Below are 17,102 nucleotides of genomic sequence, written 5' to 3'. Positions count from 1 at the left end.
GTCCATGTTCTGTGGGTTGTCCCACTGTCATGAGGGAGGGAATTCCAGGATTTTGACCCAGCGATTGTGAAGGAACGGCGATATATTTCCAAGTCAGGATGGTAAATGGCTTGGAGATGAATGGCTTGGAGGGGAACTTGCAGTTGGTGATGTTCCCATTTATCTGCTGCCCTTGTCTTTCTAGATGGAAGTGGTTGTGGGTTTGGAAGGTGCTGTCTAAAGATCTTTGGTGAATTGCTGCAGTGCATCTTGTAGATAGTACACACTGGTGCTACTGAGCATCGGTGGTGGAGGGATTGAATGTTTGTAGATGTGGTGCCAATGAAGTGGGCTGCTTTATCCTGGATGGTGTCAAGCTTCTTGAGTGTTGTTGGAGCTGCACCCATCCAGGCAAGTGGGGAGTATTCCATCACACTCCTGACTTGGGCCTTGTAGATGGTGGATAGGCTTTGGGGAGTCAGGAGGTGAGTTACTCGCCGCAGTATTCAGTGGGCAGCGGAGTGAGCAGGTAGCAGAGTGAGAGCTGAAAGACTTTGACTCAACGGGCTTAGGAGGAAACGGGTGAGGGAGCTTTTTTTTGTTTTTCAACTTTTAAATCTTAGTTCTTTCCCTGTGGAATCTGAGGAAAGGGGGCATTATGAATGTGAAGCCAGTTTGCTGTTCTCAGTGCCGGATGTGGGAGGTCGTGGAGTCTCCTAGCCTCCCAGAAGTGCATATCTGCGCTGGGTGCGTCGAGCTGCGGCTCCTAAGGGACTGAGTTAGGGAACTGGAGCTGCAGCTTGAGGACATTCGTCTGATCAGGGAAAACGAGGAGGTGATAGATAGGAGTTATAGGCAGGTGGTTACACCGGGGCCACAAGAAGCAGGCAAGTGGGTCACAGTCAGGAAAGGGAAAAGTCAGGTGGTAGAGAGTACCCCAGTGGTTGTGCCCCTTAAAAATAAGTACTCTTGTTTGAGTACTGTTGGGGTGGACAGCCCACCTGGTGGAAGCAGCAGTGGTCGTGCCTCCGGCGCGGAGTCCGGCCTTGTAGCACAGAAGGGTAAGGAAAGGAGGAGGAAGACAGTGGTGATAGGGGACTCTACAGTGAGGGGGTCAGACAGGTGTTTTTGTGGAGGAAGTCGAGAAACGCGGATGGTGGTTTGCCTCCCTGGTGCCGGGATCAGGGATGTTTCTGACCGTATCCAAGAAATCCTGAAGTGAGAGGGAGAGGAGGCAGAGGTTGTGGTGCATACTGGTACCACTGACATAGGCAGGAAAGGGGAAGGGGTTATGAAAGGAGAATATAGGAAGTTAGGTCGGGAGTTAAGAAGAAGGAACGCAAAGGTAGTAATCTCAGGATTGCTGCCTGTGCCACGAGACAGTGAGGGAGGGACGGAATAAGGTGGAGGATAAATGCATGGCTGAGGGATTGGAGCAGGGGGCAGGGATTCAGGTTCCTGGATCATTTGGATCTCTTTAGGGGCAGGTGCGACCTGTACAAAAAGGACGGGTTTCACTTAAATCCCAGGGGGACCAATATCCTGGCGGGAAGGTTTGCTAAGGCTACTGGGGAGTGTTTAAACTAGAATGGTTGGGGGGTGGGAATCAAAATGAGGTGACTGGGAGAGAAGAGGTTAGAGTAAAAATAAAAGGGGCTTGTAGACAGTGTGAGAGGGAGGATACGCAGGTGACGGAGAAGGGAAGCGCTCAGACCGAAGGGTTGAGATGTGTTTATTTCAACGCAAGGAGTGTGGTGAACAAAATGGATGAGCTTAGAGTGTGGATCACTACTTGGAAGTGTGATGTGGTGGCCATTACAGAGACTTGGTTATCTCGGGGACAGGACTGGATACTTTAAATGCCGGGTTTCAGATGTTTCAGGAGGGACAGGGAAGGAGTCAAAAGAGTTGGGGGAGTGACACTGTTGATCAGGGATAGTGTCACGGCTGTAGAAAAGATGGATGCCCCAGAGGGATTGTCTACGGAATCTCTGTGGGTGGAGGTTCGCAACAGGAAGGGGTCAATAACTTTACTGGGTGTTTTCTATAGGCCACCCAATAGTAGCAGGGATGTGGAGGAGCAGATTGGGAAGCAGATTCTGGAGAGATGTGATAATAACAGAGTGGTCGTGATGGGAGATTTTAATTTCCCAAATATCGATTAGAATATCCCTAGGGTAAGGGTAGATGGGGAGGAGATGGTTAGGTGTGTTCAGGAGAGCTTCCTGACACAGTATGTGGATAAGCCTACAAGAGGAGAGGCTGTACTTGATTTGGTATTAGGGAATGAACCTGGGCAGGTGTCAGATCGCTCAGTGGGAGAGCATTTTGGGGATAGTGATCATAACTCTATCTCCTTTACATTAGCATTGGAGAGAGATAGGATCAGTCAAGCTAGGAAAGTGTTTATTTGGAGTAAGGGCAATTATGAGGCTATTAGGCAGGAAATTAGAGGCATAAATTGGAAGGAGGTTTTCTCAGGGAAATGTACAGAAGAAATGTGGCAAATTTTCAAGGAAAATTTGTCTGGAGCTCTGCACAGCAACGTTCCAATGAGACAGGGGAGTTATGGTAGGTTACAGGAACCATGGTGCACGAAAGCTGTAACGAATTTAGTCAAGAAGAAAAGAAAAGCCTACAAAAGGTTCAGGGAGCTAGGTAATGTTAGAAATCTAGAAGAGTATACGACTAGTAGGAAGGAACTTAAGAGGGAAATTAGAAGAGCAAGAAGGGGTCATGAGAAGGCCTTGGCAGACAGGATAAAGGAAAACCCCAAGGCATTCTACAAGTATGTTAAGAGCAAGAAGATAAGATGTGAAGGAGTCGGACCTATCAAATGTGACAGTGGGAAAGTCCGTTTCGAACCAGTAGAAATAGCAGAGGTACTCGAATACTTTACTTCAGTATTCACAGTGGAAAAGGATCTTGGTAGTTGCAGTGCAGACTTGCAGTGGACTGAGAAGATTGAGCATGTGGACATTAGGAAAGAGGATGTGTTGGAGCTTTTGAAAAGCATCAAGTTAGATAAATCGCCGGGACCGGATGGGATGTACCCCAGGTTACTGTGGGAGGCGAGGGAAGAGATTGCTGAGCCTCTGGCGATGATCTTTGCATCATCAATGGAGACGGGAGAGGTTCCGGAGGATTGCGGATATGGTTCCGTTATTCAAGAAAGGGAGAAGAGATAGCCCGGGAAATTATAGACCAGTGAGTCTAACCTCAGTGGTTGGTAAGTTGATGGAGAAGATCCTGAGAGGCAGGATTTATGAACATCTGGAGAGGAATAGTATGATCAGAAATAGCCAGCATGGCTTTGTCCAAGGCAGATCATGCCTTACGAGCCTAATTGAATTTTTTGAAGATGTAACTAGACACCTAGACGAGGGAAGAGCGATAGATGTAGTTTATATGGATTTTAGCAAGGCATTTGATAAGGTGCCCCATGCAAGGCTTATTGAGAAAGTGAAGGGGCATGGGATACAAGGGGACATTGCTTTGTGGATTCAGAACTGGCTTGCCCACAGAAGGCAAAGAGTGGTTGTAGATGGGTCTTTTTCAGCATGGAGGCCGGTCACCAGTGGAGTGCTCCAGGGATCTGTTCTGGGACCCTTGCTCTTTGTGATTTTTATAAATGACCTGGATGAGGAAGTGGAAGGATGGGTTGGCAAGTTTGCTGATGACACAAAGGTTCGTAGTGTTGTGGATAGTGTAGATGGATGTTAGCAGTTGCAACGAGACATAGATAAGATGCAAGACTGGGCGGAGAAGTGGCAGATGGATTTCAACCCAGATAAGTGTGTGGTGGTTAATTTTGGCAGGTCAAATAGGATGAAAGAATATAATAAGGGTAATACGCTCGGCAGTGTGGAAGATCAGAAGGATCTTGGGGTCCGGGTTCATAGGACGCTCAAAGCAGCGTCGCAGGTAGAGGCTGTGGTTAAGAAGGCGTTTGGAATACTGGCCTTCATCAATAGAGGAATTGAGTTTAGAAATCGGGAGATAATGCTGCAGCTGTATAGGACCCTGGTCCGACCCCAACTGGAGTACTGCGCCCAGTTCTGGTCGCCTCATTACACAAAGGATGTGGAAGCCATAGAAAGGGTGCAGAGGAGATTTACAAGGATGTTGTCTGGATTAGGTGGCATGCCTTATGAGGATAGGTTGAGAGAGCTAGGTCTTCTCTCCTTGGAGAAGCTAAGGATGAGAGGTGACCTGATCGAGGTGTATAAGATGTTGAGAGGTATTGACAGAGTGGATTCTCAGAGACTTTTGCCCAGGGCTGAAATGGTTGCCACAAGAGGTCACAGGTTTAGGGTGCTGGGGAGTAGGTACAAAGGAGATGTTAGGAGTAAGTTTTTCACTCAGAGGGTGGTGGGTGCGTGGAATCGGCTGCCGGTAGTGGTGGCGGAGGCGGATTCGATAGGGTCTTTTAAGAGACTTTTGGATAAGTTCATGGAAGTTAGTAAGATAGAGGGTTATAGGTAAGCCTAGTAGGTAGGGACATGTTCAGCGCAACTTGTGGGCCGAAGGACCTGTTTGTGCTGTAGCTTTTCTATGTTCTAGTATTCCTAGTCTCCGACCTGCTCTGAGGGGCAGAGGGTGGTGTGTATATAATGAGCTGCCAGCGAAAGCAATTGAGAAAGGCAAAATAGCAGCATTTAAAAAGCATTTGGATAAGTACATGGATGGGAAAGGGATATGGGCCAAATGCGGGACTCATTTAGAGGGCACCATGGTTGGTGTGGGCCGGTTGAGCCGAAGAGCCTGTTTCCATGCTGTATTGCTCTATGAGTCTACCACCCAAAATGAATGCACCACATTCAAATAAAAGAGAGCAGGCTCTGACAGTGAAGTGACTTAAAATGTCTTGTTACCTGTGAATTATCCACCCAATTTGATCCATTGGAACTTAAAATGGTCACAGGATTTGAGGGCTGATGTTAAAATGAAGAACTGCACTTCTGTAATAACATACTTCCGATACAAGGTATTTAATAACGTTTTAAGTCGTCAATAGTAAACTGCAGTCAGGTGCTAACAGAATATGTGCGATGCTAAAGATTTTTAACCATATGCATCTAACTGCTATAGTTTATATCTGTCTATAATTTGACTTTATAATTTGTCTTCTCAACAATTTAAGGAACTACAATATATGAAACAAAACAGCAGAACCAGGCCACCTTATGAATGTCCTAAGGGTTCATATAGCTCTTCCTTCCAATTCTAGACAAGCTTCATTAGAGTACTGATCCACTTAAAACTGTGTTTACACAATAAATGTTTCAGAGGTATTTATGTGCTGTTTGGTTACATTTGAGTAATTTTAGTATCCTTGCACTGATTAAATAATAACGGTCACTTGAGTTCAGCTAGAGTTCTGTTTATGTGGATGGCTGCTACTTTGTGGAGTTGAACTTTTGTACACATCAAGTGAGGGATTTCCGTGCTGCGGAGTGAAATATTTTACTACAGTTGGCAGCCATGTTGTACACAAAACTTGCCCCCTCCACCTAAGTCAGGTTTACGTGCTGCTTGTGTGTGTGACCACACATTATAACATGACAGATTAGATACTAACACCAACCTTAAAAGATTTTGTAACAACAGAAAATGCTGCAGAAACTCAGGTCCAACGGCATCTGTTGAGAGAGAGTAGAGCCAATGTTTCGAGTCTGGATGACCCTTCGTCAGAGCTGACTCGAAACATTGGCTCTATTCTCTCTTGACAGATGCTATCAGGCCTGCTGAGTTTCTCCAGCACTTTCTGTTTCTGTTTCAGATTCCAGCATCCGCAGTATTTTGCATTTAGCTTACGATTATGTTGTACTGCACTAATGTCAGTCACCTTTTTGTTGACTTTGTGGAACATTCATGTTAGCTGAGTAACATGTACAGCACTCCGGGAGGGGATGACCCAAGGTGGAGGGGAACTTAGTCTAACCTGCAGTTCACTGCCACTAGTTATAGTTTCAGCAGGAACAAGACAACTCTCACTCTCCCAACCCATTTTAAAAAGGAGAAACTAATTATTAATTACACTGATGAGTACAAAAATACATCACTGAGAAGAATTATAATTTCAGAAGTCTTTTTAATAAATTCCAGGGATGGATTTTTTTTGTTTAAAAATAGCTTTGCTGACAATGCTGTTTGATACTCGGATCACCGTGCCTGATATGCCACAATGTGGAATAAGTGTTTTACATTTTTGAGCCATTAATAATTCTGCACTTTTGGCATTCACATCAAATCAATTTGACTTTTAGGTTCAGTAGTGGGACTGAGGCCGAAGCGATTGGACATTCTGGTGGAGGTTCAGGTGGATATCTGGAACATGTTTTCAAGCATGCTGCTAAAGAACTCTTTGGAATTGACGTACATGAAATTATATATAAAACACTCAGGTAGGTAGTTTCACCTCTTCACTGATACTTACTTCTCTTGTATACGAGTATGTGAAATAGGAGCAGAAGTAGGCCATTTGGCCCCTCGTGCCTGCTCCCCCATTCAATAAGATCCTTTAAAGAGCAGCAGTAAATTAATTAAACAAGATTTCACTTTCATAAAACTGTGCTGATTCTTCCCAATTATCTTGAACTTGAAGTGCCCAGCTATAACTTATTTAATGATCAATTCTAACACCTTCCCCATGACAGATGTCAAGCTAACTGGTTTATAATTTGCTGTTTCGGGTGGGTTTAAACTAATATGGCAGGGGGGTGGGGATCAAAAAATTATGTCTACAAGTGTAGAGGCTGGGGACGAGCTTGGGGCCAGGACAAGGCTGGCAAAGAAGAAGAGTACTCTGGGGGAGGATGACCTCACTGGGCCTGGAGGTCTGGAGTGCGTCTACTTCAATGCAAGGAGCGTAGCAGGTAAGACAGACGAACTTAGGGCCTTAATGCTTACGAGGAATTTGGATGTGGTTGCGGTGACAGAGACTTGGTTGAAAGAGGGACAGGACTGGCAACTGAATATTCTGGGGTACAAGTGTTTTAGGCGAGACAGAGGAGGGGCCAAAAGAGTTGGGGGAGTAGCAGTATTAGTTAGAGAGCATATTACAGCGGTGCAGAGGGAGGACAATTCAGAGGGGTCATGTAACGAGTCACTGTGGGTGGAGCTCAGAAACAGGAAGGGCGCAGTCACTATGTTGGGGGTATACTACAGGCCCCTCAACAGCCCAAGGGAAGTGGAAGAACGGATATGTCAGGAGATAATGGATAGGTGCAGGAAAAATAGGGTTGTTGTAGTGGGAGACTTCAATTTCCCTGGTATAGACTGGAAATCGCGTAGGGCTGGGAGTCTGAATGGGGAGGCATTTGTAAAGTGCGTACAGGAAGGTTCTTTGGAACAAAATGTAGATAGCCCGACTAGAGAGGGGGCTATACTGGACCTGGTACTAGGGAATGAGCCCAGTCAGGTCTTCAAAGTTTCGGTAGGGGAACATGTGGCAAATAGTGACCACAATTCTGTTAGCTTTAGGATAGTGATGGAAAAGGATGAGTGGTGTCCCAAGGGTAAGGTGTTGGATTGGGGCAAGGCTAATTTTAGTGGGATTAGGCAGAAATTGGCAGCTGTTGATTGGGAGAGGCTGTTTGAGGGTAAATCCATATCTGGCATGTAGGAGTCCTTTAAGGAACAGTTGTTAGGGCTACAGGACAAGCATGTGCCTGTAAAAAAGAAGGATAGGAAGGGTAGGATTCGAGAACCGTGGATAACCAGAGAAATTGAGGGATTGGTCAAAAAGAAAAGAGAGGCGTACGTTAGGTCCAGGCAGCTAAAAATGGAGGGAGCTCTGGAGGAATACAAAGAAAGTAGGAAAGAACTCAAACGAGGAATTAGAAGGGCAAAAAGGGGTCACGAAATGTCCTTGGCAGACATTAAGGAGAATCCCAAGGCATTTTATTCATACGTTAGGAACAAAAGGGTTGTCAGGGAAAAAATCAGACCTCTCAGGGACAAAAGTGGGGAATTATGCTTGGAGCCCAGAGAAGTAGGGGAGATCCTAAATGAATACTTTGCGTCGGTATTCACAAAGGAGAGGGATGTGTGACTGGGAGTGTCTCGGAGGGGAGTGTTGACCCGTTAGAGAAAATCTCCATTACAAGGGAGGAAGTGTTAGGTTTTTTAGGGAATATAAAGACTGACAAATCCCCAGGGCCTGATGGAATCTATCCAAGGCTGCTCAGGGAGACGAGAGATGAAATCGCTGCGCCTCTGACGCAAATCTTTGTCTCGTCACTGGACACAGGTGAGGTCCCAGAGGATTGGAGGATATCTAATGTGGTCCCGTTATTTAAGAATGGTAGGAAGGATAACCTGGGAGTTATAGGCCGGTGACCTTGACGTCCGTGGTCGGGAAGTTGTTGGAGAGGATTCTTAGAGATAGGATGTATGCGCATTTAGAAAGGAATAAACTCATTAACGATAGTCAGCATGATTTTGTGAGAGGGAGGTCATGCCTCACTAACCTGGTGGAGTCTTTTGAAGAAGCGACTAGAATGGTTGACGAGGGAAGGGCTGTGGATGTCGTCTATATGGACTTTAGTAAGGCGTTTGATAAAGTCCCTCATGGTAGGTTGGTGCAAAAGGTTGAATCTCATGGGATAAAGGGGGAGGTGGCTAGATGGGTGGAGAACTGGCTTGGTCACAGAAGACGGAGGGTGGTAGAGGAAGGATCATTTTCCAGCTGGATGCCTGTGACTAGTGGTGTTCCGCAGGGCTCTGTATTGGGACCTCTGCTGTTTGTGATTTATATAAACGATCTGGAAGAAGGTGTAACTGGGGTGATCAGATGTAAGTTTGCGGACGACACGAAAATGGCTGGACTTGCAGATAATAAGGAACATTGTCAGAGGCTACAGAAGGATATAGATAGGCTGGAAATTTGGGCAAAGAAATGGCAGATGGAGTTCAATCCAGATAAATGCGAAGTGATGCATTTACGGGGGAGCTATACGATAAATGGCAGAACCATAAAGGGTGTAGATACGCAGAGGGACCTGGGTGTGCAAGTCCACAGATCCTTGAAGGTGACGTCACAGGTGGAGAAGGTAGTAAATAAGGCATATGGCATGCTTGCCTTTATAGGATGGGGCATAGAGTATAAAAGTTGGGGTCTGATGTTGCGGTTTTATAGAACGTTGGTTCGGCCGCATTTGGAATACTGCGCCCAGTTCTGGTTGCCACACTACCGGAAGGACGTGGAGGCTTTAGAGAGAGTACAGAGGAGGTTTACCAGGATGTTGCCTGGTATGGAAGGGCTTAGTTATGAGGAGAGATTGGGTAAACTGGGGTTGTTCTCACTGGAAAGACGGAGGATGAGGGGTGACCTAATAGAGGTGTACAAAATTATGAAAGGCATAGGTAGGGTGAACGCTGGGAAGCTTTTTCCCAGGTCGGTGGTGACGTTCACGAGGGGTCATAGGTTCAAGGTGAGGCGGGGGAGGTTTAACACGGATATCAGAAGGACGTATTTTACGCAGATGGGGTGGTGGGGACCTGGAATGCGCTGCCGGGCAAGGTGGTGGAGGCGGACACACTGGGAACGTTTAAGACTTATCTAGATAGCCACATGAACGGAATGGGAACAGAGGGATACAAAAGAATGGTCTAGTTTGGACCAGGGAGCGGCGCGAGCTTGGAGGGCCGAAGGGCCTGTTCCTGTGCTGTATTGTTCTTTGTTCTCTTTTTGTTTTCTGCCTCCCACCCATCTTGAATAGCGGGGTTAAATATGCTACTTTCCAGTCTGCTAGTACCTTTCCTTATTTCTTATGTTCCTGAATCTAATGAGTTTTGGAAAATTAACACCAACGCATCACTATCCCATTAGCCACCTCTTTTAAGAGGCTGGGATGAAGTTCACCAGGACCTGGAGACTTGTCAGCCGCAGCTCCATCAGTGTGCTCAGTACCACTTCTCTAGTTTCTCTTTCCTTTCTACCTCCCGAGTTACGGCTATTATTGGAATATGTTTCTTGTAATCTCTCTAGTAAAGATTGAAGCAAAATATGTTCATTTCACCTGCCATTTCCTTAGTATCTACTATTAACTCCCTATTCCCTCTCCCCAGGCTACCAACACTCATTTTAGTTATTTTTTCCTGTTTAAACCTGTATAAACTCTTGCTATGTTTCTATATTCCTAGCTAGTTTTTTAAAAGTTTTGACGTTTATTTATTAGTGTCACAAGTAGGCTTACATTAACACTGCAGTGAAGTTACTGTGAAAATCTCCTAGTCGCCACACTCTGGCGCCTGTTTGGGTACACTGAGGGAGAATTTAGCATGGCCAATGCACCTAACCAGCACGTCTTTCAGACTGTAGGAAGAAACTGGAGCACCCAGAGAAAATCCACACAGATACGGGGAGAACGGGGAAACTCCACACAATCACCCAAGCTGGGAATCAAACCCGGGTTCCTGGCACTGTGAGGCAACAGTGCTAACCACTGTGCCACCATGCTAGCTAGCTTCCTCATGCACTTGAATCTCTTTCCCCTTATTAGCCTTTTAGGCAATCTCTGCTGTTTATCATATTCTGACCCATCATCTGTACGTGCCACTCATCTTTGTGCAGTTGTATGTTTTTTCCTTAAGTTTGATGCTTTCCTTATTTTGTTTAGTTAACCATGAATGGTGACTTCTCCCTATGGAATTTTTATTTACAGCAGGAATGTACTTATCCTGAGTATTCTGAAATATCCCCTTAAATGTATACCACTGCTTCTCTATTGATCTATCCCCTAGTGTAATATACCAGTTCACTTCACCTAGCTCAACTTTCATGCCCACATGTTTAAGTTTAGAATGGTAGTCTTAGACCCACTCTTTCAAACTGGGTGTAAAATTCAGTCATATTGTGGTCGCTACTACCTTGGGGTGTCTTTATCCTGAATCATTAATTAATCCTGTCACATTATGTAATGCAAAGTCTAATATAACCTGCGGTCTGGGTTGGTTCCAGAATGTGCTGCTTTAAGAGACTGTCCCAACAGCATTCTGTGAACTCGTCATCCAGGCAACTGCTGCCAATCTGATTCTAACAATTTATATGTAGATTAAAGTCATCCATGATTATTGCTGTTCTTTTATCACAAACACCCAATATTTCTGCTATACTTTGCCCTACATTGTGGTTACTTAGGAGGGCTGTAGACCCACTAGTGATTCCTTTTCCTGACTATTCCTCATCTCCACCCAAACTGATTCCATATCATGCTGTCCTGAGCCAATGCCATCCTTGATCAACAGGGTTACCCCTAATTTTTGATTAAAACAGAAAAATTTGATTCTCATGATCACTTAGAATATTTATTGAGTCATACCAAAAGGACATTTCTTGATCCATTTGTCAGTTTAGACTGAGTTACCTTAGCTAGGACATGTGGTAGGGCTGTTATAATTGCAGTAAGAAGTTTAACAACACCAGGTTAAAGTCCAACAGGTTTATTTGGTAGCAAAAGCCACACTTTGGGGATATTGTACATTGGGCGTGGGAATTCATATGGGCAAAGGTTGAAAGGAAGTGAAGCTTTAAATATTTTAATAGTTGATTCCCTCTGAGTTTGCATGTGGCAGAGGGGCAAGCCTTCAGGTGAGGGAAGATTAAAGCATGGGGATAATGTGCCCTGGTTCCACAGACATAATGGGGTATCCATTTTAAGGGGATATTTCAGAATACTCAGGATAAGTACATTCCTGCTGTAAATTGTGTGGCTTTTGCTACCAAATAAACCTGTTGGACTTTAACCTGGTGTTGTTAAACTTCTTACTGTGATTACCCCAGTCCAACGCCGGCATCTCCACATCATGTTATAATTGCCACAGTGTGTCTCAGCTAGCAAGGAGAATGTTGGTCAGTGTTCCCACTCCTGTGGGAATGACTTCCATCATTAATGCACTTATGATTGGATGAGAGCAGGATTGGACTTGGCTGTGAGGCACGTGATCATCACACATAGAGCTGATATTGAGCTGAATCAGCCAGGGTCAGGTCTGTAACTTGGGAAACAATTGTAGCCCCTAATTCAGTACCTCTGTAACAACCAAGTGAACTTTAATAATTTTGTAAAGGTTAACTGTGCCAAAAACTTGTAGAAATAAATGGGCTATCTTTCAGTGATTATAGATTGAGAAGTTATTACCACAACCATTATTTGACAAGAAAGGAAAAATCCTGTTATTATTCACATGTTTTGCTTTAGTTTGCTTCTGGTAGTCTGGTCTAACAGAATCTCAAAGGAAATGACCTAACATAAGGGACTTTAAATATCCAATACTAAAAGCTTGCCTCTTTATTCTAAATTGTCTCTTAAGATAATTTCTATTCACCTGATCAATGCATTTGAATTTCATGTATCACACCTTGTGTGGATCTGTAATTAACCATACAAATCCGAAAGAGATCATTAAGACAGCAGTACCGTACCAGAGGTTAATTTTATCATGCTGATCACATTTCTCTGTCCCTTGCTGTGTTGCCTGGTAGTTCTCCATGTCCAATAACCTACAGAAAGCAAGGCTTCTTGAGGATAATTTGGATATCCCGTAGACATTTTCTGATTAATTTTATTTTAAACTTTACTGTACCTACTCCAGCTGCTTCATAAGAACAGCATTTTATTACCTTTGATTGAAGCATGTGTAACTTTCTTGAATTTGTTCATTGCTAACCAGCTTGGGAGCCAAGGCAACAACTTCCCAGGAATTTCTTCAGCTACAGTGCTTTAACAGGTCATGCATTTTGTTGTATGCAAAGATTGTCACATAGCAATGAAGAACCATAGAATCCCTACAGTGCAGAAGGAGGCCATTTGGCCCATTGAATCTGCACCGACTCCCTGAAAGAGCATTTTACCCAGGTTTTAATAAGCTTTAACCGACACCTTAGCATTAAATATTTTGTATAACTGGTTATTGGGCAATAACTTTTCTAATCTTTCCTTTCTGTAGGAATAAAGATTTCCAGGAGGTAACGTTGGAACAGGATGGGAGGGTTCTGCTGCGCTTTGCACTAGCCTACGGATTCAGAAATATTCAGAACCTGGTGCAGAAGTTGAAGCGTGGAAAGTTGACCTATGATTACGTGGAAGTGATGGCTTGTCCTTCAGGTAAAACGTTACAGACACGTTTTTGTTGGGGGGAGATGGAAATTTAGGGTGAGTGTGAGAAATGCTTGCTGCAGCTTGTGTGGTAGAAAAATAAACAGCCACTCAAGCCTGCGGATCTGTTTGGAAACACAAAGTACAAATTCAGTTGGTGCCTTGCATTCTTTGAGGACATTTTTTTGTACGTTTTCATATTCTGTAAAGTTTAGATTTTTCTTTTGAATTTTTCCCCAACACTCTGGTTGACTTTTCGATGGCATTGCAGACAGAGTGGGATTCAGCAGGATTGGAAAGTGGGCAGCAGTTGGCTGTAAATCGATTGTCATTTAAAATCATTCATTCTGTCCTTCCTTTCATATTTCTGATATTAATTCCTGATGGTCCGCATTATAATGGAAACTGCCTGTGTAAAATTGTTATGCTGTAATTATTCTCAACTGCCAGTTGCAACCTCAAATGAGGCTTTGGTGGGGTATGATTACAGGGGCAATTTGCAATGGCTGGTTTCTATTCTAAATGTGGGCGTGGGAATTCATATGGGCAAAGGTTGAAAGGAAGTGAAGCTTTAAATATTTTAATAGTTGATTCCCTCTGAGTTTGCATGTGGCAGAGGCGCAAGCCTTCAGGTGAGGGAAGATTAAAGCATGGGGATAATGTGCCCTGGTTGCACAGACATAATGGGGTATCCATTTTAAGCTGCGTTGTTGCCTTATTGTTATAATTTCTTTAAATATTCTCATTCATAATGGAGGCCTATAATGCAAACATGTTTGTCTGGAATTGCATCCTTTTGAAAGCTGGAAGCGATGTACTTCAGTTCTGCTGGAGAAGAGTGTACTTGCAGCTCAAATGAACACACAAATGTGAACATGGGAATTTAAATGTACAGGAAATGTTCACATGTAAGATTTTTAGTTATAGATTACTGGTTTTGTTAATGTCTCTCTCTGAATGGACACTTGCGGCAGATTCCCATCAGTGGTGTCATTTTCAGTTTTAGGTACATGGTTTTTAATTGACCTATTAGACATGTTACAGCTCTGCAACAATTGACATTTAAACTTGAATGTAATTATCTGAAAATCAATTTCAAGGTTAAAACAGAATGCCCAAGGATGTAGTTCTGCTTCCAATATAATTCAGAGCTTTCTTTAATGTATCAATTTGTCGTGAAAACCAATGACTAGTGAATCAAATCTGTTGCTGCCTACAGGTTGTCTTAATGGTGGTGGCCAAATACGAACAGAGGGATCTGAATCCAGTAAGGATTTGTTGCAACACGTTGAGGAACTTTATACAAGCGTGAAGGTCCAGGCACCAGAAGCAGATGAGTCCATTAAGAAGCTGTATGAACAGTGGTTCGGAGGTGCTGATAGCAGCAAAACTTTGAAAATGCTGCACACACAGTACCACGCTGTGGAGAAAATGAATAATGCTTTGAATATTAAATGGTAGGGATACCGAAAACCTCAAAGTCTGTACTGAAAACACACAGTGGGCATTAACAAGAACCAATGTGGAACCTGTTTTTGGGAAAGATGATTAACTGTTTTTTGCGCTGGGGTCTTCATGCTTTGAGGGCACAGACTTGCAACTTACAAATAAATACTCAACTAACAGTATGAACTGACTTCATAAGTGGACAGAAGGTGAGAAATACGACTCACTATTATCAGCAGCAATCGATCAAAACAAGGACAATCGGATGGGAATAACTACTACCCCTTCTGCTTTAATTCCCCCTTCTAAACCTGAAGTAAATTACAAGTTAAAAAGAGGAGGAAGTATTTCCAATGCATTCTACCATTGAAGTAAATTGAACACACTTTTTCTGCACGAGGCTGATTCTTCACTTTGCCAGGTGGGAACAGACCGATAACATTATAAATTGTGATGCAGCCCTTGCTGCTCTGTTTCCGTGGCTTCTTTGGCTACTGCTGATTAGTTGGCGGCCTTCAAACACTTGCCTCAAGAGACAGGCAATTGACCAATGTAAATGTCACTGGGACCCTTGGTGTAATGTTCACGTACACTAAAGTCCACTAGTCAGTCTAAGGTTCCAAATTGATTTGTGTTAGTCAGGAGGGGCATTAATGCTCCTGGCCTCTCACAAGTGAGAGATGCCCAACTTTCTGCCCACGGTTTCTGTGTCAGCTCGTGTCTGATTTTCTCTGGCTGAGCTGCTTATCACGAGCATCTTCCTGATACTCCATTGTCTGCTGCCCAGTGGAATTGGACACCTGAAGATCAGTGGCAGTCTCTATTTTCCTTCCCCTCTGAAACATGCAGGCAGAAAGTCAAGGCAGTATCTACAGGCAAGCAACTCCATAGAAAATAAAGATCCGTAACTGGATCATAGTCAGAACATGGCCTTGCTGGAAAAATTCCGTATCAGCTACCACTACTTGGGGTTTCTCAACTCTTATCATGGGAATAAACCAGTGCCTTACCTTGATCAGAGTGAACAGGTTGTGAATAAATTCTTTAAAATAATAAAATAATACTGGAAAACATTTCTTGTTAATCACTACCGATTTTGTAATTGATCCAGATTCAGTATGTGTGTTTGGGGTCTATTCCAAAGCCTGCGTTCTTGGGTGAAGAGGATGACTCTTTTTCCTGGAATTTCTTTCCTGTTTTCACTCTTGCCTTATTCATGACATGATTTTTAATAACGTTGTTGTTAGAGGCGAGAGGAAAATATTGCTACAAAAGGACATTTCAAATGGGGAAATGTGTGATTGTGATTCTGCTTTCTTTTACAAAGTGTTGTATGTGATTTATGTACAAACCCTGTGAATGGTGCTGTTCTGTGTGCCTGTCAGCAATATACGTTACCTGGTTCTGTAAATAATAAATGTAATTATTTTTCAACATTTCAAATAAAGTGTAAAACTCGTTTAGTTCTCTATGGCTAAAAATTTTAAACCAGTGACAGTCTAAATTCTATCTCAAAATTAAATGGACAGTTAAAGTGTAACCTTTTATGAAACTTGGCATTAATACCTCCCTCGGACTTTGGAGACTAACAGTCCATCTCCCCTTGACATTCAGTGGTATTAGGGGGCAGCACAATGGTTAGCGCCTCAGCACCAGGGACCCAGATTCAATTCCGGCCTTCGGTGACTGTGTGGAGTTTGCATGTTTTCCCCGTGTCTGTGTAGGTTTCCTCCGGGTGCTCTAGAATCCTCCCACAGTCCAAAGATATGCAGGTTAGGTGGATTGGCCATGGTAAATTATTCCTTAGTGTCCCAAGATGTGTAGGAGGATTACTGGGGTAAATGTTTGGGATTATGGGCTTGGGGCAGGGGCGTGTGACTGTGGCTACAAGGACAGGTCAAAGGCTGGAAATTGTGCAGCGAGTAACTCGCCTGACTCCCCAAAGCCTGTCTACAATCTACAAGGCTCAAATCAGGAGTGTGATGGAATACTGTCCATTTACCTGGATGGGTGGAATTCCACCAACACTCTAGAAGCTCAACATCAAATGGATAAAGCAGCCTACATGATTCGCTTCCACCAGCAGCATAGTGTCTACAAGATGCACTCTAGCAACTCAGCAAGGCTCCTCCGTCTGCACCTTCCAAACATGATCTCTACCTGGAAGGACAATGGCAGCACCTACAAGTTCCCCTTCAAGTCACATACCATCCTTAGAAATATATTGTCATTCCTTCGTTGTTGTATCAAAAACCTGGAACAAACACCCTAACAGCACTGACACAAGGACTGCAGTGGGTTATGAAAGCAGCTCACCAAAGGCAATTGGTGATGGCCAATAAATTATTGGCAGTCAGTAATGTCCAGATCCCTTGAGCGAATAGAAAAAATCCACATCCACAGATGCTTCTGCCATTGTCTACAAGTATGAACATCTTGCACCTTATTCCAAGTAAAACAACCTGGGCCCTGCTTTAAACTAAACAGTCAAAACAGACAGGTTTAGTAACAGCAAAATTCAGAACAGGTCACGTCACCACAAACACCTTCCTCCTGGTTTATGATGACTGCGTG

At 43.8% G+C, this 17,102-nt stretch overlaps 1 protein-coding gene across 1 annotated transcript in view; it reads left to right on the top strand.

Annotated features, from left to right (window-relative positions):
* narfl (nuclear prelamin A recognition factor-like) overlaps positions 1 to 15,987 on the top strand; it is a 42,222-nt gene extending 26,235 nt beyond the window's left edge. The window contains exons 9-11 of the mRNA XM_078240097.1: positions 6,249 to 6,386; positions 12,934 to 13,091; positions 14,302 to 15,987. Of these exons, the coding sequence (XP_078096223.1) occupies positions 6,249 to 6,386; positions 12,934 to 13,091; positions 14,302 to 14,543 (538 nt within the window). The 3' untranslated portion in view covers positions 14,544 to 15,987. The remainder of the gene's footprint in view (positions 1 to 6,248; positions 6,387 to 12,933; positions 13,092 to 14,301) is intronic.
* Positions 15,988 to 17,102: the final 1,115 nt, after the last annotated feature.

Source organism: Mustelus asterias, chromosome 23 (genome assembly GCF_964213995.1).
Source record: "Mustelus asterias chromosome 23, sMusAst1.hap1.1, whole genome shotgun sequence".
In the NCBI taxonomy this organism is placed as follows: Eukaryota; Metazoa; Chordata; class Chondrichthyes; order Carcharhiniformes; family Triakidae; genus Mustelus; species Mustelus asterias.
This window is presented reverse-complemented; position numbering and strand designations above follow the sequence as displayed.